The sequence below is a fragment of the Arvicanthis niloticus genome, chromosome 1 (assembly GCF_011762505.2).
Source record: "Arvicanthis niloticus isolate mArvNil1 chromosome 1, mArvNil1.pat.X, whole genome shotgun sequence".
NCBI lineage: Eukaryota > Metazoa > Chordata > Mammalia > Rodentia > Muridae > Arvicanthis > Arvicanthis niloticus.
In genome coordinates this window covers 117028398-117053865 of record NC_047658.1, presented here as the reverse complement: position 1 = coordinate 117053865, position 25468 = coordinate 117028398, and the positions used below count along the sequence as shown (strand labels likewise).

General features: G+C 42.3%; 2 protein-coding genes across 7 annotated transcripts; one reads left to right on the top strand and one right to left on the bottom strand.

Annotated features, from left to right (window-relative positions):
- Positions 1-11555, bottom strand: Hnrnpul2 (heterogeneous nuclear ribonucleoprotein U like 2). Its single transcript, XM_034524860.2, has 14 exons — positions 10749-11555; positions 8580-8715; positions 8224-8300; positions 7858-7997; positions 7393-7483; positions 7184-7296; positions 6521-6784; positions 6110-6232; positions 5630-5758; positions 4876-5044; positions 1658-1858; positions 627-700; positions 255-362; positions 1-135 (listed from the first exon to the last, which is right to left on the bottom strand). The coding sequence occupies exons 1-14, from the start codon at positions 11281-11283 to the stop codon at positions 55-57; spliced, it is 2241 nt and encodes a 746-aa protein (XP_034380751.1). The 5' UTR covers positions 11284-11555; the 3' UTR covers positions 1-54.
- Positions 10192-22894, top strand: Ttc9c (tetratricopeptide repeat domain 9C). Of its 6 annotated transcripts, none has more exons than XM_076916830.1 (5): positions 10192-10293; positions 12864-13112; positions 15860-15874; positions 16453-16635; positions 21349-22894. In XM_076916830.1, the coding sequence occupies exons 2-5, from the start codon at positions 12875-12877 to the stop codon at positions 21441-21443; spliced, it is 531 nt and encodes a 176-aa protein (XP_076772945.1). In that variant the 5' UTR covers positions 10192-10293; positions 12864-12874; the 3' UTR covers positions 21444-22894. The 6 variants fall into 6 exon arrangements, with proteins under 6 accessions (XP_076772945.1, XP_076772940.1, XP_076772936.1 ...); XM_076916825.1 differs by lacking the exon at positions 10192-10293 and adding an exon at positions 11973-12509; XM_076916821.1 differs by lacking the exon at positions 10192-10293 and adding an exon at positions 11973-12644.
- Positions 22895-25468: the final 2574 nt, after the last annotated feature.

Sequence of the window (25468 nt, the reverse complement as noted above, 5' to 3'; positions counted from 1 at the left end):
TGGCACCCTCAAGAGACTCAGCTTCATGGCTGACAGGCGAAAACAGCAGGGGCTTCACCGATACCCTTGGTAACCGTAGTAATTCCTGTAGTATCGGTCTCTGTCCTGTTGGTGGTGGTAGTAGTAATTCTGCCACTAGAAGAGAGGGAAACCCATCACTTAAGAGTCAGAGCTGGCTGAGGATGAAGAGGCACGACACTCATCCAGCTGGTCCTATCCCCTTCACCCTCAATCTACCCCAAGATAATACTCACATCCCGGTTGTATTGTCTGTAATAATCTCTGTATCTGTTGTACTCATAATCTCGACTGTAGAATCGTTCATAGTCACCCCTGTATCGGTCATAGAAATTACGGTAGCCCTGAGGAAGGAGAGAGAGGAGTGGTGATGATATATGGGTCTCCAGAAGCACAACCCCAGTTTCCCATTACCGAACAAGACATATTTCATCTTGACACTATAAGCAGGGTAAATTCTTTTCCCAGGTTAAATTCTTCCAGATAAACATATTAAGTGGGCAAAACCCTAAAGCCCTAAGAAAACAGCCCAAACCCCTCTGCTCCCCCAAGTCAATAGGAATGGCTTCACAGCCCAGAGGGAGGAGCAGAAGGAGAGCTGCACTCACCCCTCTGTTTCCAGACTGCCCCCAGTACTGCTGCCCGTAGGCCCGGTTGTCGTAGCCTCGGCGCTGCCCGCCCACTGGAAGAGAAATGGAGAGGGCGCTCAGACAGCTGGCATGGGGTTCTAGCTCCACGTCTGAGTGGAAATCAAAAAGCTGGGGCCAAAGGCAATACTAGGGGAGGAGGAGGCTTACTCTGGCCAGGCTCACACATTGTTAATTAAAGTACCAGCCAGGATCTTTTATTAAAAGAGTCTGAGAGGGGAGGGCACAAGAATAGACACAAAACAAAGCCACCCTGCTTTTGAAGCTCCCCAGTCCTGCAAAAACATTTTAGATGAGCAAAGGATACATGGCAGAGTTAGAAACATGAATAAAAACTGCCATTCACAGGATCAGACTCTCAGCCCAGAAAGGGATCTGAGGTGTCATATAGCCTATACCCATCACTGTACAGAAAGAAAACAAAATCTGCATTATTTAAGGCTAGGAACATTATTCCCAGTGTCTAGGACACAGCTAGCACTAACCACCTGCTGATTTACCGTTATACACACATAAATACACACTTATAAAAAGAGCAATTATAAATATACACTGGGAATTTAACTGACAACTACACATTGTGAGGGAAAATTAATTCCACTAATAACTAACTTCCTTTGTAACACTTCAAAATGAGGGAAGAATGCATACACTTTTGTCTTCTCAATTGGATTGATTTGATAAAATATCAAGAGATCTTAAAATGAGAATTAGATCTCACTGCACATCCTTAAGACTGAAGTGAAGTGGGAAACTTGCTTGCTTGCTTGCATCAAACTAGGCATATGATGAGGCACAGTACTGTTTCAAGGAAACATATTTCTGCCCCACAGTAACCACAGTACTGTTTCAAAGAAACATTTTGCCCCACAGTAACTATCTTCTGGCTGAAACATTATGGGAAAAGCATATGAAGCAGGAGGTAAAAGCACAAGAAGAAATAAGCTTCATCAGGAAGGCTCCTCACAGGCAGCCAGGTGTCCAGGACTCACCATAGCCTTGGCCTCGGCTTCGGTTCTGCCGGTTTCTCTTGTTGCGGTTGTTTCGGCGGTTTGTCCGCTTCTCAGAGGGGGGCAGTAGCTTCCTTGCTTCCTCCTTGTATTTAGTAACAATGGGTTGAGCTTCCTCTTTTTCCAGCTCCCCATATGTCACCTCATCCATATAGTCGCATTTCTCAGGCAGAGAGAAGTTAGCTATAAGAATAAGAGAGAAGCTTGTGGGCCTAGAAAGTGCACAGACAGGGTAAGAATGCATGAAAATCCACCAGAGGAAGTAGACTTTAGTTTTTGGTGGTTTGGAGGATCGAGTCAGGGCTTTGCAAATGTTAATCAAGTGCTGTCTTACTGAGCTATATCCAAGTTTTTGTTTGTTTTTCTCATTTTGAGACTCAGTTATAAGGCTAGCTAGCCTTAACTGCCTTAGCCTCTTCAGAAATAGTATTACAGTTATGAGTCAACACTCACAGTTATTAATTATTTATTAAGATAAGATCTTTCTACATAGCCCTGGCTATCCTGGAACTCACTATGTACATCTATTTGGTTTTGAATTCAGAGATTCACCTCTCTGACAGGATAAAAGATGCACCATGCCCAACCTTGTTACTAATAGTATATGTCTAAATTACACTATTCCTTTGAAGACGGGATTCTTCACAGAATCTAGAGCTCACCATTCTTCTGTTGGCATCCTGCACAGTGGTGAGATTTCAGGAGTACATGGGATTCATACCTTGTTATCTGGATATATAAGTACCAGGATCAAACTCCAGGCTTCATGCCCTTATGAAGGGTTGAGCCAGGTAGCTCATGGGTTTTTTTTTTTTTTTTTTTTAAAGACAAAAGGCCTCATGCATCTCATGGTGGTTTGAATCTTTTTGCCTCTTGCCTTCTGAAAACTGGGATTACAATTATAGCTGTTGCTACCATAATTTGCTTCTCTTTTCAGTTTTTTCTCCTCTCCTTTGAAATAGTTTTATTATGTATAACTCAGGCTAGACTTTCGCTTGCTATGCAGTGCAGTTTATGCCCACTTCAAACTCAAGATCCTCCTGGCTTACCCTCCCCAAGAGATAGAACAACGGGTCTGTTCATCATGGCAAGTCAAGCCTAACACTTTAAAAGCTTAACTTAGTAATGTTCTAAAATATGCTAGGCTCATACCAACTCACCCTTAAATAATCAAACTGCTTTTTTGAGACATGGTCTCATGTAGCCCAGGCTGGCTTGGAACTCTCTTATATACTTGAGGATGACCTTGATCCTCCTGTTTCCAATCTCACAAGTACTGAGATTATAAGTAAGTATCGCCATGACTTTTTCCCCCTTTGTAAAGGCAGGGTCTGTTTATATAGTCCAGGATGACCTAGAACTCACAACAATCTTCTTGCCTCAGTCTTCTGAGTGCTAGACGAGTGCTACTTATGCCTAAACATAAACTCTCTTTTCTCTAAATTGCAATAGCACAAGACAACAGGCTATGTGCAAACTAGATTTACAAGTTCTTAAGTAATCTGTAATAAATTTGCAGTGAGCTCTCAGGACAGAAGGAACATAGGCTAAATGTAACTGAGAAAGTTTTGGTGTTACTTAGAAAAAACTTGGTCTCAGGAGAGAGAACTCAGTAGTTAAAAGTACCTTGTTATCCTTGTAGAGGACCCAGGTTCAGTTCCCAGCACCCATATGGTACTTACAACCATCTCTAATTACAGTTCAGGGGCTCCTGATGCCATCTTCTGACCTCCAAGGGCACCACCATGCATACATTTAATTTAATACACATACATATATGTAGGCAAAATACAGAAATAAAATAAGTAAATTTATAAAGAGAGGGGTTGGGGGAGGGAGAAGAATGTAGTCTTATATAGCCTGCTTAGCCTATATCTTCCTGTCTAGACCACACTGGTCTCAAGTTCATAAAGATGTACCTGTCTCTGCCTCTGCTGGAATCAAAGGCAAGCACTACCCACACCTGGCTAGGAAGTAAAATTATTAAAGCTTCAAGCTGGAATTGAGGGTATAGGTGAGGGTATCACACTTGCCTCACATGTACAAGGCCCTGGGTTTCAATTCCCAGCACAACAACCCACTCCATATACACACACAGTATACAAAGAGGCTAAAAGCATCTACTTGCCTCTAAAGGCCTCTCATTTATCAGTTACACACGATGGCCAAGTGTATCATCTGCTCGTCTCTGGACATCAAGTTCATAGACTGTCATAGTGAATTTTACCTCAATTATGACTCTCAGATGAATCTAGTTATCATTATTTGTATAAAACTGCACTAAATTCCTTCAAGTGTCTGAATATTTGCCAGGGTATGTTAAAATTAATTCTTATAAATTCAGATGCTCCAGATCATAGATATGAGAGTTGATTCCCACAGCTAGGGGTTATGAGTTTCCATAGCCAGCAATTCACAGGGTAAGTGGAGTGCCACAAGCCAAAGGAAATGCAATGAAAAATATGATCAAAGAGAACATGAAGCAAAACCAATCAACATAGTTAACACTGCCTTGAAAAGACAGTACACTCAGGCAAATACCAAATCAAGAAAATACGCAAAAATGAAAACAAAACATAGACCTATTAGAATATCAGAAATCAAGACATGGGAAAAAGACAACTTCTATTACTACTGTATTTTAATTTGAACCTAGCAATCATTTTTGCCATTTTCATGGAATATCAATCTTAAGAAATTTTCGTTACAAGGGTGAAATTTCATTTCATATGCTGATATTTCCCAATGATTAGGGACAAATAAGTAAATACTTATTTAATAAATAATTGACTCACGATCCTCCTTCACTTCAAGTATCTTGTTTAGATTTAAACATCTCATTTCTCACTCTCCATTTCATTTAGCTCAGACTAGCCTCCAACTCCTTATTCTCTTGCCTTCATCTTCCCAGTGCTAAGATTAGAGGCATGCATCACCCTGCCTTGTTTCCCACCCAGGATATGGTCCTACTGTGCCATCAGGCTGGTCTGTCCTAATTCATAATAGGGGTTACAAGCATATGCTACCATGCAGACATTTACCCCTTTCCCTCTAATTCATTAGTTTATGCAGTGTTTGTATCAATTCTCTTCATTAAATTCACACTTTAGATGTGGAGAGATACTCTTGGTGATAAGAGGTTCTAGCAGGGTTGTACTAATCAGGGAGTGGATTCTCTAATCCATGAAATTCTAACCCACCTTTCATCTCCAGCATTATAGACTCTGGCACATCATCTCCCTCCACTTCTTTCCTCAACTCCAGCCTCTTCTTCCAATCTTCTTCATTAGGAACAACTACCACCACTTTCCTGGAGAAGGTCTTAAACAGCAATAACTTCCTTCGTTGGCCAGAGTTGTATACATTACACTAGTAATAGGAATAATAACATGTTTAAGGATAAAGGTCACTGCTCAACCTATGAAAGAAAATTTTACCTTCTACAACTGAAGCATCAGCTTAGAAGTCAATACACAATTTCCTTTAATGATAACCACATTATTATCATTGCTTTGTGGTAATCAGGGTCAAACCTAGGGTTCTGCACATGCTAGAAAACTGCTCTACCAATGAGCTATAACTCCAGCTCCCCTTTGATTTTTAAGATACTACTCAGCAAATATTTCACACATCATGAAAACTGAAGTTAGAAAGGTAAAAGACTTATCCAAGATCGAAAATGTAAGTAGGCCAGGATAGATTGAAGACTTCAGATGAAATGAATGAATGAATCCAAATCTCCTTCTCCTCCCCTATCATCTGAGTTCAGACACTCTCAGTAAACTGTCTAAGTTAAGTATATTACATAACTCACAAGCAGATAGTCATCAGGTATCCTGAGTCTATTTCTTAGTTCAGTTCTACATGTGTATCCCAGTCTAACTCTAAAAAACATACAAAATTTTCATCTCTGGATCTCCTTTAAAACCAGAGTCCTCTTGAATGTCTGCATACCTGATCAAGAATAAAGTTCCTCTTTGATCGTGACGCAATCTGGACCAGCTTACTAAGGCACTGGGAGGCTTGCTGAACTAAGAGGTCTCGGCTTTTGGGGTCCATCTCTGGCTCCTCGAGCCCCTTCATCTGATGAGTGAGAAATACAAAGTGTTACACAGCAAGTTCAGGAGTCCAAAAGTCAACTGTTCAAATTCTACAAGGGCCACACGAACTCATCACACCACATTGTCAACTTCTGTAGTTGTCACTTCTATACTTAACTTGGATTTATTCCAGATTGTATGTTTGCAGAAATTTTTCAATCCAGGAGGGGTGAAGCATATCTTAACACACTGCCAGTGTGTGGGGTCTTTGTTCTCATACACTTCAAAGACACCCTCCATCCCTGACTAAGAACAAGCTATCAAAGATTTTCAGTGTCTCCACAGCAAACACCATAGCCCACTAATCATCCTTCCCCACCTCTCAGCAACTGACCCTCATTTGAGTGAGCACAGTCTCAGCTCCCAGAACATTGTATCTTCTCTCAGGGTTTTCTTTTGCATATTTCAGTGCCCACTGGGTCTTTCCAGATCCAGGAAGTCCCACCATCAGAATCACCTGCAAGTAAAAGAAATAGGAATGAAATAAAATATGAATCAATTTTACAAAATCCAACTTTCTTTAGAAAATATTGTTATATTTTCCCTATCTAAGTTTGATGGTAATTTTAGAATACACTTGAAAGTACATATCCACCACTCTTTTTTTTCTTTTCTTCTCTCTTTTTTTTTTTTTTTTTTTTTTTTTTTTTGGGTTTCCAAAACTAGTTTATTCACATGGCGGATGGTGGATGGATCTGGATGCATACCCCCTCCACCACTATTCTTAGCCTATACTTGTGTATACCTCACATTCCTCTATGGTCTTGGGAGGGACTGCAGTTCGCACACGCTCCTCAACAGGCACAGCATGGATGAACACAAACTCTTCTGGTGGTGAGAAAAAGGGCTCCTCCTTCTGACCAAAGTTTAATTCTATGACACAATTCTTGCAAAGGACATGGGGTAGAAGGGCTCGATCTGCCAGAGATTCCTTGCTGATTCGGAATGCCACTCCCAAGTCTTCTCCATTCTTGGAGAAGGAAAGCTCAACTTCTCCAGTCTCAAAATTCTACAAGGACAAAAGCACAAGAGCACTTGCAGTGGACAGGTTTTAAGGACAACAAAGTATTACCACTTATTTATTTATTTTTTAATGTTGGGAGGATGGAGAGATAGGTCAGGGTGTAAAGACATTTGTCACCATGTATAATACCACAAGTTTGGTCCCTAGAGCCCACATAGTAGGAGAAAATTGTCCTGACTTCCACATATACACTTTGATATGCACCCTCCCCCACAAATAAATGTGGAAATAAGCAAATAAGTCAATGCTGGGGCTATTATTGCACATCTCAAATTGCCAAGCAACATATCAAATGTATAAAACCCAGCAGCTGGTAGGAAGCTGAATCCTCTTAGCCTTTTATCTACCCTTTGCTACAAATCCACAATTTTCAGGAACACTCACAGCAAAACAGCCAATAACATCATTCTCGCCAAAAGTCTGGCCAAATTCCTCAAACTGCCCATTTTCTGCCTTGAGTCCTCTTCCATCAAAACCGTAGGAGAATTCATCTTCACCTAGAAGAGTCAACAATCAATTACTTACCTGCAAAGTTTTCACATAGTAACCAATATGGTAACAAACACAAACAAGATGTTACAAAATAACCTTACCAAGCTGGGAACAGGAAAAATCAACAGACCACCCAACTCGAAGGAGAGAAACTTCTGTGCAGCCTTCTTTCATTGGGAGATTCTGAGTTACCTGGTCAAGTCAGAAAATGAATTCTTAGGTCTATGACAAACGCAGTCTGAGTTACAAAGATAAGATTCATATATAAATTGGGGGAACAAAAAACCCATCTCAGTTCAATACTAGAAAAAAAAACCTTTACTAAACCAAAGTTGTGGGCCTGGGACTACAGCTCAGAGATACAGCACCTAATTAATATGTACAAGGCACCAAAATCAATAACAACAACACATAAAACAAACAACAAAACAAAGTCAAAAGAGTCAATTTGTTGTTCAGTGTTAAGGGTATGTTCAAGCAGTCTGCCCTTTTCTGAACTAATGAAATGATAGATAGGAGTCTAATACACAGTTTAAATTAATAAATGGTTTTCAAGAATGACTTACCTTGGCCTCAAAGCATACTTTTCCCTTTGTTACTCCGTAAGTACTTCTTGCCCCAGACCAAAGGGTAGGGAATTTTTCTGAGAAGAGTGGTTGGCCTCCATATCGGTCTTTGCTTATTTGAAAATGGAGATCCGAGGTATCTGTTAAGAAAGAAAGATGCAACTGGTTTACTAGAATGCTCAACACTGAAAAGTGCTGAGCAAACAGATACAAATACTGTCCAAGTACCCAAGACATGAAGTTTTACTCTCAAGTCATTTTTAGATCACTCCATAGGCTAACACCGGAGGATCACAAGTTGGAAGCCAGCCTGAAATACACAACAAAGCAGTATCTCAAAAACAAAGCAAACTGCTTTATACATACACGTGTCCAGGTTCACAAGCGTCTGATCCTCCTCTTCATCTTTTGCTTCTTCTTCTGGAGGTGGTGGGGACTTTGAGCTACAGGTAGGAGAGCAAATGCAATATAACCTTCTTTGAGGTATTTGTGTGACACTGTCCATTTTAAACTATCAGTGAATTACCAAATTCCAGGAGACAGCTTCTTTCAGTCAATGAGAAAAGAGGATAGGAGTTTCCATCATAGATTTATTTACTCTAAAACTTAAACCTATAAGAACCTAGTCCAGTTTTCAATCCACCCCTCCTTCCACACTGCAATCAACAATAGGAATACCAAAAGCAGAGCAGACACTCCCATCAAGGGAGTGTTTCCCTCACCGGCTGTGGTAAGCCTCCTCTCGGAATTCATAGTAAGCTCGGCCATGTTCATCCTTCTCATCCCGCTGTCTCTTTACCCCCCGCCGCTCACCATCTGAGCCTGCTGGTTTTGACTTTTCACTATCTTGGTCATCTCCTACAAAAGGGAGGGAAAGAAAATCAGTAGTTTTTATACTGGAGCATAGAATGAGCTCAGAACTAAGAGAATCTGAGTTTAACTTCAGGAAACTAAGGGTATCTGATTGAGACAGTGTTCCTAATATACCCATGTTTTATTTCCAAATTCCAAAATCAGTGGTTAAGATGGGCGGGGGGTGGGATGGAGAGGAGACCACTATGGACTAATTAAATTGGGCATTTTTTTTCCATTCTAAATTTATCTACTTCAATCAAGCCAGCCTGGCAGATGCCCCCACTGATAGATTGGTAAAGCATCCCTGAAGTCTTTTAAAAACCTTCATAGGTGAATTTCAGTTCTCATCAGATCTAAATCTATGGCAAGTGGTTACTGACTATTTTCAAGCACTTTTCAGCAGCTACTTGACACAGAAGCCTCACGTTTTCTTTAAGAGACAACCTTTTCTGCACTAAAATGCACAGCCTTACAATGGCAGGTGTATTTTTAACAGGAACTTGAAAGTTACCAGAGAAATTCTTAAGTCACAAGCAAACCATAAATAACACTCACTGCATCTTTACTGCATGGAATTTGGGGCAGGAAGGTGGTGTTATATATTAAGTAACATTCTTTTTTTGTTGTTGTTTTTCTAGACAGGCTCTCACTATGTAGTTCTGCTTGTCCTAAAACTCACTATTTAGATCAGACTGGCCTCAAACACAGAGACCTGCCCGCCTCTGCCTTCAAGTGCTGGAACTGAAGGCCTGTGACACCAAACCTGGCAGCAACATTCTTTACAAGGAGTAACCCATGGAGTTTTTCCTTAGGCTTTAATGTTTAGAAGGCTTAGGTGTTTTCAACAATTCCTCTAAAACACTCCCTTATCCTTCAATGCTTTTTATCTGCTATTTGGGATAACACAAATAAGGGTTATGTAATAGGATTTCGGTCCCAGGACATCAGACACAACAAAACCCCCAAACACTATAGTTTGCGTACAATCATTGTAAAATAGATTCCAATTTTTTAACACTAATAGCCAAAACCAAAAACAAGAAACAACAAAACAGTACAAAAAACTCTAAGGCAAAAAAACCTACTTGAAAGTTAAGACTCAGAAGCAGCTCTCCATCCTGATAGACACGCTATAGATTAGCTCTAACCATGCAAACATTTCAAAAGGAGAAAGGTCATTAACTCCTGGGAGAAGTCTCCACAAATCTACTACAGGGTTACTCAAATGGTCCACTAGAATCCCTCAATCACTTCAGCTCAGGAAGTTAGGAGTCTTAAGGGCACCAGTGTAGAGTAAGTCTATAAATATGCTTATTTACAGACTGGGCAGGAGAATTAAAATATAAACAACAGGGACAAAGTAAAAAGCCACAGTCAAGTAACTAACATTCTACTAAAATGTTTCCAGCCTAAGAGTTTCTCTTTGCTGGTTAATGATTAAACCCAACAGGCTCACACACACTGTCTCCTACCGCTTCAGCAGGAAGGAACAAGGTTAGATATCCAGAGTCTCTTTGAGGACTAACATGGGTTTGACAGAGCAGCATTTCACGGGACTGTTTATTGCTTAACATTTTTAAGGTAAGGAACGAACTGTCAGGTAGGCTGAAGGCCTAAGCTTCCAACTGGTCTCTGTAGATCGCCAATTTTTCAGCATATTTTCGGTTAAAGGTATTCAGCTAAAGAGAGGTAGGCACCAGAAGACTGATCCACAGGTAGCTCGAAAACAATACACACACACACACACACACACACACACACACACACACACACACAAACCATCCACTAACACCAAGTAACCACGTTAAGCAGGAACCTCCCTCCTGCAAACAGTGAGAGACAAGACTTCCAAACCCTCAAAAGGATGGGTAGTGGATGAAAGCCACCTTTCCGGGAGAATCCCATCAAATAGCCACTCGAACAGTGCACTGTCGGGCAAGTGGAAACAAGGAATCAGATAGCGCGTTGCAGGGTGGGGTGCTAGATCGTAGACGCACCCGGCAGGTTGAAGCCGGGCTCTGCTGCCAGTTCCTCACCTTGTTCCTCTATGGCCTTGTCACCTGGTGCCTCGGATCCCGGAGTCTCGTCTCCGCTCCGTTCCTCCGGCCCGTCTTCCTCCCCCTTGCCGTTGTCATGCTCTTCGCCACCATTTACCCCACCTGACCCAGCCGTGGCCTCCGCCGGTGTGTCGGAAGCTTCGGGCTCAGCCTCCATGGCTGACGTCTCCGGGGGCTCCGGAGGCGGCTGCGCGGCCTGGCCCAAAGCCTGAGCAGGTGGTGGCTCCTCGTCTTCGTCCTCAAGCAGCGCCTCCTCGTCCTCCTCCTCCTCCTCCTCTTCGTCCTCCTCCTCGTCCCCGCCCGGGCCTCCGCCCGACGCGGCCACAGGCCGAGGCTCCGCCTTGGAGGCCCCGCCGGGCCCGGCCCCACCAACGCCGGCCTCGTCCTCCAGCATCTCAGCATCCAGTGCCTCCTGAAGCCGCTGCGCCAGATCCATTTTGAGGCCGCGTGAATCCAGGCCCCGCCGCTGAAGCTCCGACCGCAGCTCGGTCACTTTCAGCCGCTTCACCTCCATCGCTGCCGCCGCCTCCTCCGCCTCCCGCCGCCTCCTCCCCTGCGAACTGTCGACCGAGCCCGACCGCGCAGGCGCCGCCGCCGCCCGCCTCCGCCTCCCGCGCCAGCACTGAGCCCGCGCTAGCAAGCGCACGCACACAGAGTCAGAGGCCGCGCTGTCTTCGCGGCTTGTTTATGTCGCCTTCCTCCTGCCCTGCCCCTTTCTGCTCACTGAGCCCAAAACAAGACAGTGAAGAGCAGCTTCCGAGACGCTCGGTACTCGACAGTAGGGGAGTGCGCGCCGAGGACGACGGAGTTCCCTCACTTCTCCCTCCTCTCAGAGATCCGGGCCAATCAGCACAGGCGGCATTACCGCGCAGCCGCAGGGAGGCCTGAGTCCGGCAAGACTGGCTGAGGCTCAAGTGCCTCGTAGCACGGAAGCGTGAGCGCGCTCCTCTTTCCGTACTTCAGTTGTAGGCTCTGCGCAGTCGCGTCGGAGTCCCGCCCACCTCACGTCTCTTACTTCCTGCCCGCTCCCAATTACCGGAGCACCCTAGATCTTACTCGATGTCCTCTCTTGCTTATTCATTGACTGCAACTTCTGAGACTAGAAACCGAAGTTGGAAGGATGGGTGGTGCAGGGTTTTCATAGCTAGTAGGGAAAAGCCTTTTCAGCACCACGGAAGAAAGAGCAATGCCGGGACCTCTTTCTGTGCTTAAACATCTACCCAGCAACAGAGGTGCCAACCCCACCCCTTCCTCCTCTCATTGGCCATCTTGAATCGTAGTCTGTTGATCTGATTGGTCATCCGATATCGTGCGGCTTTTTTTCCTATTGGAGAAGTGGCCGGGAATTTTTTTTTCCGGGTTGGTCCGCTGGGGAGGCGGGGCCGGTTCTGCCGGATTACTTTTCTAGACTCGTTTCTGATTGGGTGGTATGACGCAATGCGCGTGCCCCAGTAGATGCTAAACTGCTGGCTGGTCTGGTCTCTTCCTCTCCGTGCTCCTGCACTTAAACTGAATCCCTGGAGGAGTCTTCCAGGCTTGGGCGTCTGCTGTGGTGCGGTTGTTGGGCCTCTTGGGCCTCACCTGTGGACTGGAGACTCAGGCCTCACTCACTTCGGGCCCTCAATTAACAGCAGAACCATCAACAAATGTTTGTTGGATAAGGACAAATAAAGAAGTTGGAAGGGAGCGAAGCCTTTTTGACTTGTTTCAGTTGTTCCCGCCTACCCGATCTTCTTCCAGGTCAGGGGGTGTGTTGCCTCAGAGAAAAAAGGAAACGAATTTTGCGGGCGGTCACACACTTCGAACGTTTAGTCGGGCCTTTGAATCTTCCTAGAGTCTATATTCATGCCGGGATCTTCTAATGGAACTCATTTGGTCTGTGCCTTCACTACCCTCACATCATTCCTTTTTTTAGTTTGCTGAACTTCTGGAAACTGCAAACTACCACAGTAGTAGATGGGACTAGTAAAATCAGCAAAGCTCAAATCCCTGCCAGCCTCTTGAAGGAGGGTAATTTTCTGCTCACAAAATCGATGCTTTAATCAATTATTTTGATCCCAATACTACTGCCTCAGTTTCTCTTTCGTTTAACAGTTCCAACAGTCATGGAGAAGCGCCTTCAGGAGGCTCAGCTATACAAGGAAGAAGGAAACCAGCGCTACCGGGAAGGGAAGTACCGAGATGCTGTGAGTAGGTACCACCGAGCTCTTCTTCAGTTGCGGGGGCTGGACCCAAGTCTGCCTTCTCCTATACCCAATCTTGGACCTCAGGGCCCAGCTCTCACACCGGAGCAAGAAAACATACTGCACACCATCCAGACCGACTGCTACAACAACTTAGCAGGTAGGTATGGACTAGAGGGTGGGCAGAGCATCAAGATAATACCACAGGGCCGGGCAGTGGTGGAGCATGTCTTTAATCTCAGTACTCAGGACAATCAGGGCTAGACAGAGAAACCCTGTCACAAAAAGCAAAACAAACAAAAAAGAATCATCAAGCCCTATGACCATTGGAAGAAGACGTTCTTTTTTGCTGCCACCTGGTTGTATAGCAATGAATTGAAATATGTTTTCAATCTGTAGAGTACTCTTAAAGGAGGCAGGATTTCTCAAGCCTCACCTGGAGAGTTTGTGAAACTGCTACTTCCTGGGCTTTAAACCCCAGATATCTTGATTTAGTGGACCTAGGGTGGGACTACCAATGGGTTTATCTGGAGGAATGTTGCTAACACCTGTATTCCAGCATTGGGGAAGTCCAAGTAGAAAAATGGCTTCAAGTTTGACATCCAGACTAGCCTGTGATGTGTGGTAATATCTTATCTCAAACAAGTAAGAATAAATTGAAAAATGAAAATAGTCATAGTCCTGGGATGTTCCATTTAAGAAAGGATGGTTACATAGGATTCGTAGATGTGACATTCATGACATAGAATATCAGTGTTTCGGTCACTATTCATTGATCTATGTGTCACAACAGTTCTTTCAGATTCACCTAAGGAAATCATCAAGTATCTAGTAACGAGTAGATTTAAAATTATACCCAAACAGTCTTAATTCTCAGCTTAAATGCTTATTGTGAGATTCTGTGCCCTTTAAAAAAATAGAAAATGTACTAAGAAATTTGCCAAAGATGAACTTCCTTAGAGAAGCCTGCAGTAGTCAAACAGTAGTTTAACTTTACTTACTCTAGCAGCTGTATTCTCTTCAAAGCATATATAAAATGTCATTTGTGTGTGTATACTTACCACACTGTGGTGCCCTGACAGTATTTAATCACTGCTAGAACTCAGTTGCTCCTCAGTAGGGATCAGTGAAGCCTTATATCGCAGAGTACTTTCCCTAAGCTGGTAAGATCCTGCCTCAAAGCTGGGGCCCAAAGGTAGAGTGGCACAGTAGGATTGAGTGCCGCATATCTAGTGTCCTCACTAAGCTGGTAAATCCAAGACCTCTTCCTTCTAATGTCTATGAAAGGAATTTCCTTTGTTTCATGGGTTGTTGCTAGCTTTCCTACCTCAACCAACACCCTCTACCCCTAATGGCTAGCATTACTGAAAAATATTTCTCATGAAATCTGTTTTAGCACATGATGAAATGTCCCATCAAGCCTAGGGGGACTTTATTATTTAGAATAAACAAGGCTAGAGAGATGGCCCAGTAGTTAGGAACATTGACTGCTCTAGCAGAGGATCAAAGTTCAATTCCCAGCACCCACATGGTGATTTACAACTATCTGTAACTCCAATCTCAAGGGATATGATGCCCACCCACTCCTTACCTCCTCAGTCACTAGGCACATACATGGTTCATATACATAAATAGTCAAAACACTCAAACACATGAGAGTGACTATATATGTATGTGTGTGTGTGTGTTTATATATATATAATCATCAAGACACCTGCCTTGTTCTCTTTACTCTTTGCTCCTAGTTTAGTGTCTGATCATAATCAGTGCTTGGTAAGTAGTTATCAGTTGAAATACTGAAGTGCTGGATTAATTGTCCTGTGGGGAATACCCCATATAAAGGCCGCCTGGTAGGGATGTTTTAGCAGGGATCAAGCCTGGTCCAGGCTTATTAATGGCTTCATTGTACCTGAATCTCTGCCACCTGAACATGATTTAGTTATGTTTTATAATTTTAATTATATTTAATTCCCATAGCTATAAAGTAGAATGTCTTTCCCTTCCTTTTTTGTTGTTGTTGGGGGGGTTTTTTTGTTTTGTTTTTGTTTTGTTTTGTTTTTTTTGTTTTTGTTTTTTTTGTTTTTTTGTTTTGAGACAGGGTTTCTCTGAGTAGCCCTGGCTGTCCTGGAACTCACTCTGTAGACCAGGCTGGCCTCAAACTCAGAAATCTGCCTGCCTCTGCCTCCCAAGTGCTGGGATTAAAGGCTTGTGCCACCACTGCCCGGCCTCCCTTACTTTTTTTAACTTTAAAAAAAAATTATTTTATTTTTAATTATGTGTCTTTTTGTATGTGTCTGTGGTTATGTGCACTAGTCTAGGTAGATGCCTATGATGTCCAGAAGAGGGCCATCAGATTCCCTGGAGCTGCAGTTAGAGGTGGTTGAGTGTTTGACAGCACACTTGGGCCCTCTGCAAGAGCAGTATGTGCTCTTCACCATCAGTCATCATTCCCTCCCCTTTACTTTTATTTTTGGTGGTGGTGGGGATTGAACCTCAGAACTTAAATATGGCAGGTGGTCAATCAGTCTCCTAGCCACAACCCTTCTTTAAGGCAGAACATTGTTGCTTAAAGTCCACCCCCAGTGACACACTTCTGCCAATAAGGCACCATACTTCCTAATCTCTCTCAAGTACAGTTAGCTAAGCACTATGGGGCCATTCTTTTTTTTTTTTTTTTTTCCTTTTTGGTTTTTCGAGACAGGGTTTCTCTGTATAGCTCTGGCTGTCCTGGAACTCACTCTGTAGACCAGGCTGGCCTCAAACTCAGAAATCCACCTGCCTCTGCCTCCCAAGTGCTGGGATTAAAGTCGTGCGCCACCACCGCCTGGCCTATGGGACCATTCTTATTCAACCCCATACTGAGGATGACTTTGGATTCTTAATCCTCCTGCCTCTTCTTCCTCCCAGGAGTTGGGATTAAAGGTAAGCAGCACTGTGCCATGTTAGAGAGCGTTTTAAATAAAAAAATAAAGTTTGGGGACTGCAGAGAAGGCCTACCAGTTAAGAAGTACTTAGTGTTGTAGAGTACTTGGGTTTGGTTTAGCACCCACCCACACAGCGCTCACAGTCGTCTGCGACTTCAGTTCCAGGACCTGATGCCTGTCATGACCACGATGGGCTCCTGCATGCATATGACCCACATTTATACACATAGACACACACAAAATGAAATAAGTAAACTTTATGTATTCATTGTGTATGGACACATACTCAAGCATGACATGATACATGTTTTGTGAATGTCAAAAGAAAGCTTGTGTGAGTCACTTCTCACACAAGGAATCAAATGCAAGTTATCAACTTTGGTAGCAAGAGGCTTTACCCACTGAGCCAGCTTGTCAGTCAGAACTTTTACATCTCTAGTTCCTAGATGAGGGTATGGGAATGGTAGACACTTAGCATTAGCTGAATGAATGAACACTGGGGACTGCCTTGAGATGGGCAGTGGAATCTCCTAAATAATAAGCCCTCCTTCTTTTCCCTTGAACTTGGCCCATTAGCCTGTCTCCTCCAGATGGAGCCAGTGAACTACGAACGAGTGAGGGAATACAGCCAGAAAGTCCTAGAACGACAACCTGATAATGCCAAGGCCTTGTATCGGGCTGGAGTAGCCTTCTTCCACCTGCAAGACTATGACCAGGCTCGACACTACCTGCTGGCTGCTGTCAATAGGCAACCTAAAGGTAAGTGAGTGAAAGGGACATTAAAGAGATGAGCATATAGAAAATTGTCAGTACAAAGAAGTGATCAGTGATGAAGATGACAGTGCTAATTGCTGTGGTCTGACATTACACACTGTATGTACATCATGTATCGAACTATATGCATTGTACCCATTATGTACAGCTATTAAAATCAATAGAAAAATACTTCTTAAAGAAAAAGAAGGGGTACGGATGGATAGGTGTGTGTGTGTGTGTGTATAGCTTAGTTGGTAGGCATGCACAAAGCTCTGATTTCAATCCTCAGCATTTCATAAAAAGCATGTGTCATGGTGTGCATGCCTGTGATCCCAGCACTTGGGAGGTAGAGGCAAGAGGATCTATTAGTTACACAGGGAGTCTGAAGATGGCCTGGACTGTATAAGACCCTGTCTCAAAACTTTCTCATTCTGGGTGGCATATTTCTTTAATCCCAGCACTTAGGAGACAGAGGCAGGCGGATCTCTTGAGATTTAGGCCAGCCTGATCTATAGAGTAAGTTTCAGAGCAGTCTACACAGAGAAATCCTGTCTAAACAAAACAACCCTCTCCCCCTGCCCCCCCCCCAAAAAAAAAAAAACTATTTCATTGAGGTAATACCAGTGGAAAGGAAGTTTTAATCTATTTAACTTTTTCGGTTTATTGGTTTTTCTTTTCTTTTTTTTAAGAATTATTTATTTATTTTATGTATATGAGTACACTGTAGCTATCTTCAGATATACTAGAAGAGAGCATCGGATCCCATTACAAATGGTTGTGAGCCACCATGTGGTTGCTGGGAATTAAGCTCAGGACCTCTGGAAGAGCAGTCAGTGCTCTTAGCTGCTGAGCCATCTCTCTAGACCTCTTTTTTTTTTTTTTTTTTTTTTTTTTTTTAAGACCTATTTATTTTTAGGTATACCAGTGTTTCACTACATATGTATTGTTTACCACTTTGTTGTTGGTGTGGACCTGGGAGAATAGGAACTAAAAATGAGGTCACTGAAGTCTTACTCAGAATGGCAACTTTACTGAGAGCATTAGACAATTTATACTCTGATAAAGGTATTCAATTACAAGGACAAGCTACACATGGCAAACAAACAAACAAACAAACAAAAAAGTCCATGTATTTTTCCACTGAGGCATATAAACAAATAGTAATAGCCTGCGGTAATGAGTGATTTAAAGTAAACTCCTATCCACTATGCCTTGGAGGGGCATGAAAGCACATTCCAAGAGCAAGTCCTTGTTTTTGAAGAAATTGAAATCACAAGACTCTTGTCTCATTTTCTTGGCGTTTTCTCACAGCACTCAGAATTCCCCTCATACGGGCTGGAGAGGTAGCTCAGCAGTTAAGAGCACTGACTGCTCTGCCAGAGGTCCTGAGTTCAATTCTCAGCAACCATGTGGTGGCTCACAACCATCTGTAATGAGATCCGATACACTCTTCCAGTGTGTGTCTGAAGACAGCTGCAGTGTACTCATATAAATACAAAAATAAATAAATAGATATATCTTTAAAAAAAAAAAAAAAAGAAAGAAAGAAAGAAAAAGAATTCCCCTCACACAACAACTTCATTCTTGGACTGTGTTCCAGCACTATCGTTGTGTACCACATGTGTGTCTGGTGCCTTTGGGCCAAAAAGGCAATCATTCAATCTTTTGGAACTAGAGTTGCAGCCTGTAATGAGACACCATGTGGGTGCTAGAACTGAGCCTGGGTCCTCTGTAAGAGCAGCAAGTGTTCTTAATAGCTGAGCCACCTCTCCAGCCCTAGTTTTTAACTTTTTTAAAATAGATACTAAGTCCTAGGAAGGAGGACTTAGCTATTGGTCATGAAATTCTTAGCTGAAGAGCTGTTGGCATTTGATAGCTGTTAGAAGAGGCAGAGTTAGTAATGTAATGAGGTGATCCCCTTGTAGGTCAACCACACTCCAGGACAGGCTCCGTTCCCAAGAGAAGTTGCTCAACACAAACTTGACTAAATGGGGTTAAGGAAGAAGAAAACTCAGACTTATGTAGGGAGGGAGTCAGGGAGGGTGGAGATAGCAGGGTAGATATGGGAGGAGTTGGAGGAGGGGAATATCATTAAAATGCATTGTGTAAAATTCTCAAAGAATTAATAAAATATTTTAAAAATTCATAACATTTCTTGGGTGGTATTGGTACATATATTTAAGAAAATTTAAGTATATAAAAGTGTGCACATAGAGAAGTTTTTTACTTCCGTGGGATTTTTGAGGTTTTTTTGGTTTTTGCTTATTTTGTGTTGGTAGGGGTTGGGGTGGTCTCAGGCCACAGTATATGTGGAGGCCAGAGGATAGCCTGTAGGAACTGCTTCTCTCCTTCCACCATTTTGCTAGTCCATGGTTTTGTTCTTTGAGACAGGGCTCTCCCTTTGTTGCCCAGGCTAGCCTGCAACTGCATCCCTAGTGTCAGCCTCCCTGAGGTGTGCTGCCTTTACAGGAGTTTACCACCTCACTGCCAGTACTCCTGTGTTCTTGTTTCCACAGGAAAGCAACGATTAGTCCTATCTATATCCTTAGAAATATTTATGTTTAAATGGGCATGTGCATAATATTCCCTGTACCAGATATATATATATATATATATATATATATATATATATATATATATATATATATATATATGCCTGTTTCTGTTTATTTTGCTGTGTTATGGATCAAACTTTGGGCCTTGTGCCTGCCCTGCAAATACTCTACCCCTGTGATACATCCCAGCCAGTTTATTCTGTATATGTAAAACATCCACTACCACCCTACCCCCTTTTCTGCTTTGCTGCTGGGAGCTATACTCAGGACATTACACCTACTAGGTACTGCACTCACGTCCTTTTAAGTTAAATTAACTAATTTAGATATTTTGGAGTTTTGTGAGACAGAATTTCACTATTTAGCCCAGGCTAGCCTAGAGCCCTATCTACTGCTCATGCTGGATTGAACTTGGCCATCTGAATACTGTCATTTATAACTGAGTATTACCATAATGGGGATTTTAGGAACTTTTTCTCTTCTTTTTGTTTTTTGGGTTTTGTTTTTTTTGTTTGTTTGTTTTTTTGGGTTTTTGGGTTTTTTTTTTTTTTGAGACAGGGTTTCTCTGTGTAGCCCTGGCTGTCCTGGAACTCACTTTGTAGACCAGGCTGGCCTCGAACTCAGAAATCCACCTGCCTCTGCCTCCCAAGTACTTTCTTTTTGTTTTTTGTGTTTGTGTGTGTGTGTTTGGAGACAGAGTCTCCTGTAACTCAGGCTCACCTCAAACTCAAAGTTTGTAGCACAGGCTGACCTTGAACTTCTGATCCTCTTCCCCTCTACTTCCCAAGTGCTAGTGTTACAGATGTGCACCACTATACCAGCTTAGGAGTTTCTGTAGAGTGTGTTAATGGATCCCGGTAAAGGAACTTGATCATCGTTGTTCAGTCTGCTCTCCAGACAGGAGCTGGCCTTTGCTTTAGACAGTATTTTATCATTTAGCTCAGCTAACTCCAGGTGTGACCTAGAAAAACAAGCTACTGACTGGAAGAATTTCAGATTTGGCACTCAGTTTTCAGTACAGAAAGGACATTGAAGCAGATGGCAGGTTCCTTCTGTGTTGTTGGTTTACACTGAATCTCCTGTTGTTCCTCCTCACCCCCATTTTATGTTTTTTTGACAGGGTCTCTCTACATGGTCCTGGCTGTTCTAAAACTCACCATGTAGACCAGGCTTCCCTTGAACTCAGATCCAACTGCCCATGCCTCCTGTATGCTGAGCTTAAAAGCTACCAAGTCCAGCTTTCCTTTTTTTCATTCTTAAAGTAACTACTGGAAGCTAGAAGCAGAGGAACCCCATACATGACAGTGTAATGAAACTTCGCTAATTTAAATGAGTGTTAAAGCCACTACAAACTAATGAAGGAATAAAAGCCATTTGTTTTTATTTCTTGACTTCAGGCATACAGATGAAATGCTACTAACTGGGCACAGTGGCACATATCTATAGTCCCAATTATGCTGAGCCTGTAAGTTCAAGAACAATCTGGGCAACACAGCTGACTACATTTTTGTCTGTCCCCAGATCTCCAGACAGGGTTTATATGGCTGCCTTGGAACTCCCTCTGTAGACCCGGCTGACTTCAAACTTCCTGCCTCTGCCTTCCAAGTGCTGGGATTTAAAGAGTTTACTGCCACCACCACCTGGATAGCTACTTTTTTTTTTTTTTTTTTTGGATTTATTTATTTTATGTATATAATTACACTGTAGCTGTCTTCAGATATTCCAGAAGATGGCATCAGATCTCATTACAGATGGTTGTGAACCACCATGTGGTTGCTGGGAATTGAACTCAGGACCTCTGACAGAGCAATCAGTGCTCTTAACTGCTGAGCCATCTCTCCAGCCCCTTGTTTAATTTTAAGCTGGGTTTAATGGTAGAAGCAAAAGAATTAGGTGTTCAAGGCCATTTTCAAGTTTAGATCAAATTCAAAGCCAGCCAGGACTACAAGAGGCTCTTAATAATAAAATAATAATAGTGATATAATAATGATGATGACAACTCATAGTTAGTGGCATTAAAAATAGAATTTACTATTGTATGGAATAATTGTGATACATTCAGAGTTTGGAGAACTAAAATAAATTATTAGGAGTGTTAATGCTCTCTGGTCCATTTGGGTCATTATGGTCTGTCCCTAAATCTTCTCCATTGTCTTTGAAGATGCCAATGTCCGGCGGTACCTCCAGTTGACACAGTCAGAACTCAGCAGCTACCATAGGAAAGAGAAACAGCTGTACCTGGGCATGTTTGGTTAATGAAGAAAAACGATGCTTCTCGACTTGAACTCAAGTGGACAAGGAGAGACCCATTAAGGGAAATGTGAGCCTCAGCAAGAGAAATTCACCCTTCACCTCTGACCCAGGTGGATTTCCATTTTGTTTCCTCTTCTGCACAAGCTCTTTGCTGCTTAGACCATCTGCATCGTTTGTCGTCTTTCCCCTGGTATATCTGTATGACTTACGATCCATAGACTAGAGAGCATTCATGGACTGTGGGCGGGATCAACTATATTTGTGGCATAGATTTAATGAGATGTTTTCAGATACAGAGGAGAGGACCAGTGAAGGATGAGACAGTAAGGATAGGCAGAAAGGAGTCTTCTGCTGTTTCCCCAGATGCCTTTGTTTTTCCTAGTGGGATGGATATATATATATACATATATATATACGATAATTATAAATTGAGCCCAAGTATATTTACATTAAAGATTTGAAATTAATCATTTTAGGACTAAGGCTATAGCTCAGTAGTAGACTGGTTGCCTAGCATGTATAAGGAAGGCCCTGGGTTTGATTCCCCAGTGCTGCAAAACTAACCAACTAAATAACAAGAGAAGAATCAAACTTTGTTATTTAAGTTAATTTCTTATACTCCTTTAATATTTCAGACACATTCAGATTCCTTTCCCCATAAAAGTATCTTCTTTCTAGGCAGAAATGATGGTACATGCCTGTAGTTCCAGCACTTAGGAGTCTAAACCAGGACAATCACAAATTCAAGGCCAGCCAGATCTTGTCTCAAAACTAAAGGGCTGGAGATCCAGCTCTGTGGCAAAACCCTGGGTTTAATTCCCCTTTCGGTTTTTCGGTTTGCTTTGTTCCCTCCTGATAATTTCTAGTCCTTGCTATTGCTTGTACTCAGATCATTGACGCAGTATAACTTATTTGTTAATGTATTCTTTTCTTAAAACTTCTGGAATGCCTGGGATATATGAAACTCTGTTTTTAGCTTCTGGAGTCAAGCACTTAAATAGTTAAGAATATTGCCGGGCGGTGGTGGCGCACGCCTTTAATCCCAGCACTTGGGAGTTAGAGGCCAGCCTGGTCTACAGAGTGAGTTCCAGGACAGCCAGGGCTATACAGAGAAACCCTGTCTCGAAAAGCGTAAAAAAAAAAAAAAATATTTACTAACTCTGTCCTTGTGCCAAGAAGGAACCCAAGTGCTGGTGAGCTTTTCCTGGGTGTATGTATGTATGGTGCTGGAGTTTTGAGCCCACTTTGCACATGCTAGGCAAGCACCCTATCATCAAGCTACACAGCTAGCCTCACAGTATTTGTTTTTGTATTTCAGAAAGAGTTTCTCTCTGTAGCACTGGCTGTCCATGTCTTAATATTTAATAGATACATTTCCAAAGTGTGTTCACTTTTCTGAAAGGCATTACTTTGTCTTCTTGAAAGTGTACCATAATAAAGCATGACAGAACCTGTTTCCTCTTTAGCTGTCGCTCTGTCTTATAGGAGCTCAGGACCTCACAGAGGAAAGAAATTACAAGGAAAGGAGTTTATTGCTTAGTGTCTTGGGAGCACCTGATAGAACCCTGGAGAAGCTGTGTCACTCACGAGTGCAAATCTAGGGTTTTCCTGCCTCTGTGGCATTCATCTGTTGGTGGCTGCTTTGTCATTCTGCTTACCCTGGATCGTGTTTATGTCATGGGTGCCAATTAGTAGCTAAGACTGTGTCACAGGATAATATGCACATGTCTCTAGCCACCATACAATCATAAACCAAATGTTTCTTGGGGTGGGGTCAACTAGCTTATTAGTAACACCTAAAACTCTCCTTATACTCTGCTTCTTTGTTCCTCCCCATAATTTAAATAATACATCTAACAAGATACAACAAAAGGTTTTCTACCAAATCTAAAAAAATCCAAGGACAGAACTAAGTAAAGTAAAATATTTTGTCTTCCAAACTTCTTTAACTGCTAAGGTTAGCATATGTCTGTGATCTCAGCACTCAAGAGGCTGAGGCAGGAGGATTGCTATAAGGCCAATCTGGCTATACACTGAATTCCAGACTAGCCAGGGCTACCTAACAAGATCATGTCTTAAAAATTTAGATGGATAAAATCCCTATAATGGTTTGACAAAATTTTGTCATAGTGAATCCTGTCACATTAAGTTAGAAACCCTTTTGAAGTTTCTACTCAGTAGTTTTCCATGTATAAATCTCAACACTACCCCTCTATTATAAATATCCACTTGTCTAGTTGGAGTCAATTAGGTCCAGTCTCTATTCCACTGCAAAACCTGGTGGCTGTGATTCCTATGCCGTGACTCTGCTCCTGAATGATCTATTTCCCATGCTTTTAAAAATTAAAATCGTTGTCATCTTGCGTGTTTCACTTCTCAGAGCTGGTTTTGCTTCCTGGTTGTGTAAAAATCTGATGTTAAAGGAAGCTGTCCACTACATCAATGAGGAAAAAATAAAACTGATATTTACAAATCCATCTTAGAAATTTATTTTACTGATCAGTTCTCATGCTTCCTAAGAGGTAGCACGGTGTCAGACTTATTTGGCAGCTCTTATGAAGCTCGGCTCCCACAGACACTAAGTCACAGAAAAATAAGACCAAGCCTGACACAGGTCTTGAAGGGGTCTGATGAGCCCACGTTGTGAGTCAGCCTCAGAGGATCCCTAATACACGTACAGAAGTTTATGGAGGGAACAGGCTCCAGCTTTACCAGGCTTTAAGCATTGCCAACAAGATTTGAAGATTCTAAGTGAAAAGAAAGTCCCTGTGGTGTATGTGAAGGGGCATAAAGGGTAGTTTGAGACCCACTCCCTTCATAGTTTCACCTCAAGTTCTATTTACATATTACCTGTATTAGTGTGTAGTCCCTGTAGGGTTGTTATGGGTTAGCTTTGCAGTAGAGCGCTTGCCTGGCACTACCCAAAAATTTTAAGATGTTTTTAAGTTTTTAATGTTCCTGTAGCCTTGCCTACACTGGATTTCATGGCAAGCCTCCTGTGTCACCTCCTAGGTGCTAGGATTATAAGCATGAGCCAGTACACCAGCTATCTTTTTTTATTTTATGTGCATTAGTATTTTGACTGCTTGTATGTCAGTATGTGAGGGTGTCTGATCTTAAAATTACAATTGTGAGCTGCCATGTGGGTGCTGGGAATTGAAACTGGGTCCTATAGAAGAGCAATCAGTGCTTTTATCTGCTGAGTCATCTCTCCAGCCCCACTAGCTTATCTTTACACACTGGTTCCTCCTAAGTTTCCCAGGCTAGCCCAATCTATTAAGCTCAAGTGAATCTTCTGCCTGAACCTTCTAAGTAACTAAAACTGCTGACAAGTTCCACTCACCTGCTTTAAAAATGAAGGTGTATTTAGTTATTCATGGGTTCTTTTTCTCCTTCTGTACTAGGACTTTATGAATGCTAGGAAAGTACTCTCCCACTAAGTTACACTCTGGCCCTCTGACTAAGTATTAGCCAAAGTATTGACCTGACTAGCTCATAAGGACATTGTTCTTTACTTTGAGGAACTGATGTTCTAAAGGCAACATATTCTTTTCAACCCCACACTCCACCTTTTAAGTGAAAAATCACTAACTATAAAACCTGCCCTTTTGAAGGCAACTGATTCCTATAGGCATTTTGATATTTACTCTAGGAAAGACTGGAAAAGGTGTTCCACTTGCCTAATATAGCTTTTATTATTTATAATTATATTTTGCCCTGTCTTTGGAGGAATTAAGGCAGTAATACATTTACATAAATAAAATTGGAAGATAGTGTTAATACAAGGAATGTGAGCTGAGCTTGGTTGTATATTCTGTAATCACAGTACTGATAAGGCTAAGGCAGAAGATCTAGAGTTTCAGGCTAGCCTAGTCTACATTGCAAGACCCTGTCACAAAAGACCAAGGAAATAAGCATAGTAGTATAGTAGTATATGCCTATACCACCAGAACTTGGGGGGTAAAGGCAAAGTGGATCAGGAAGGAGGGCAAAGTAATCCTCAGCTACTTACCAAGTTCAGGACCAGA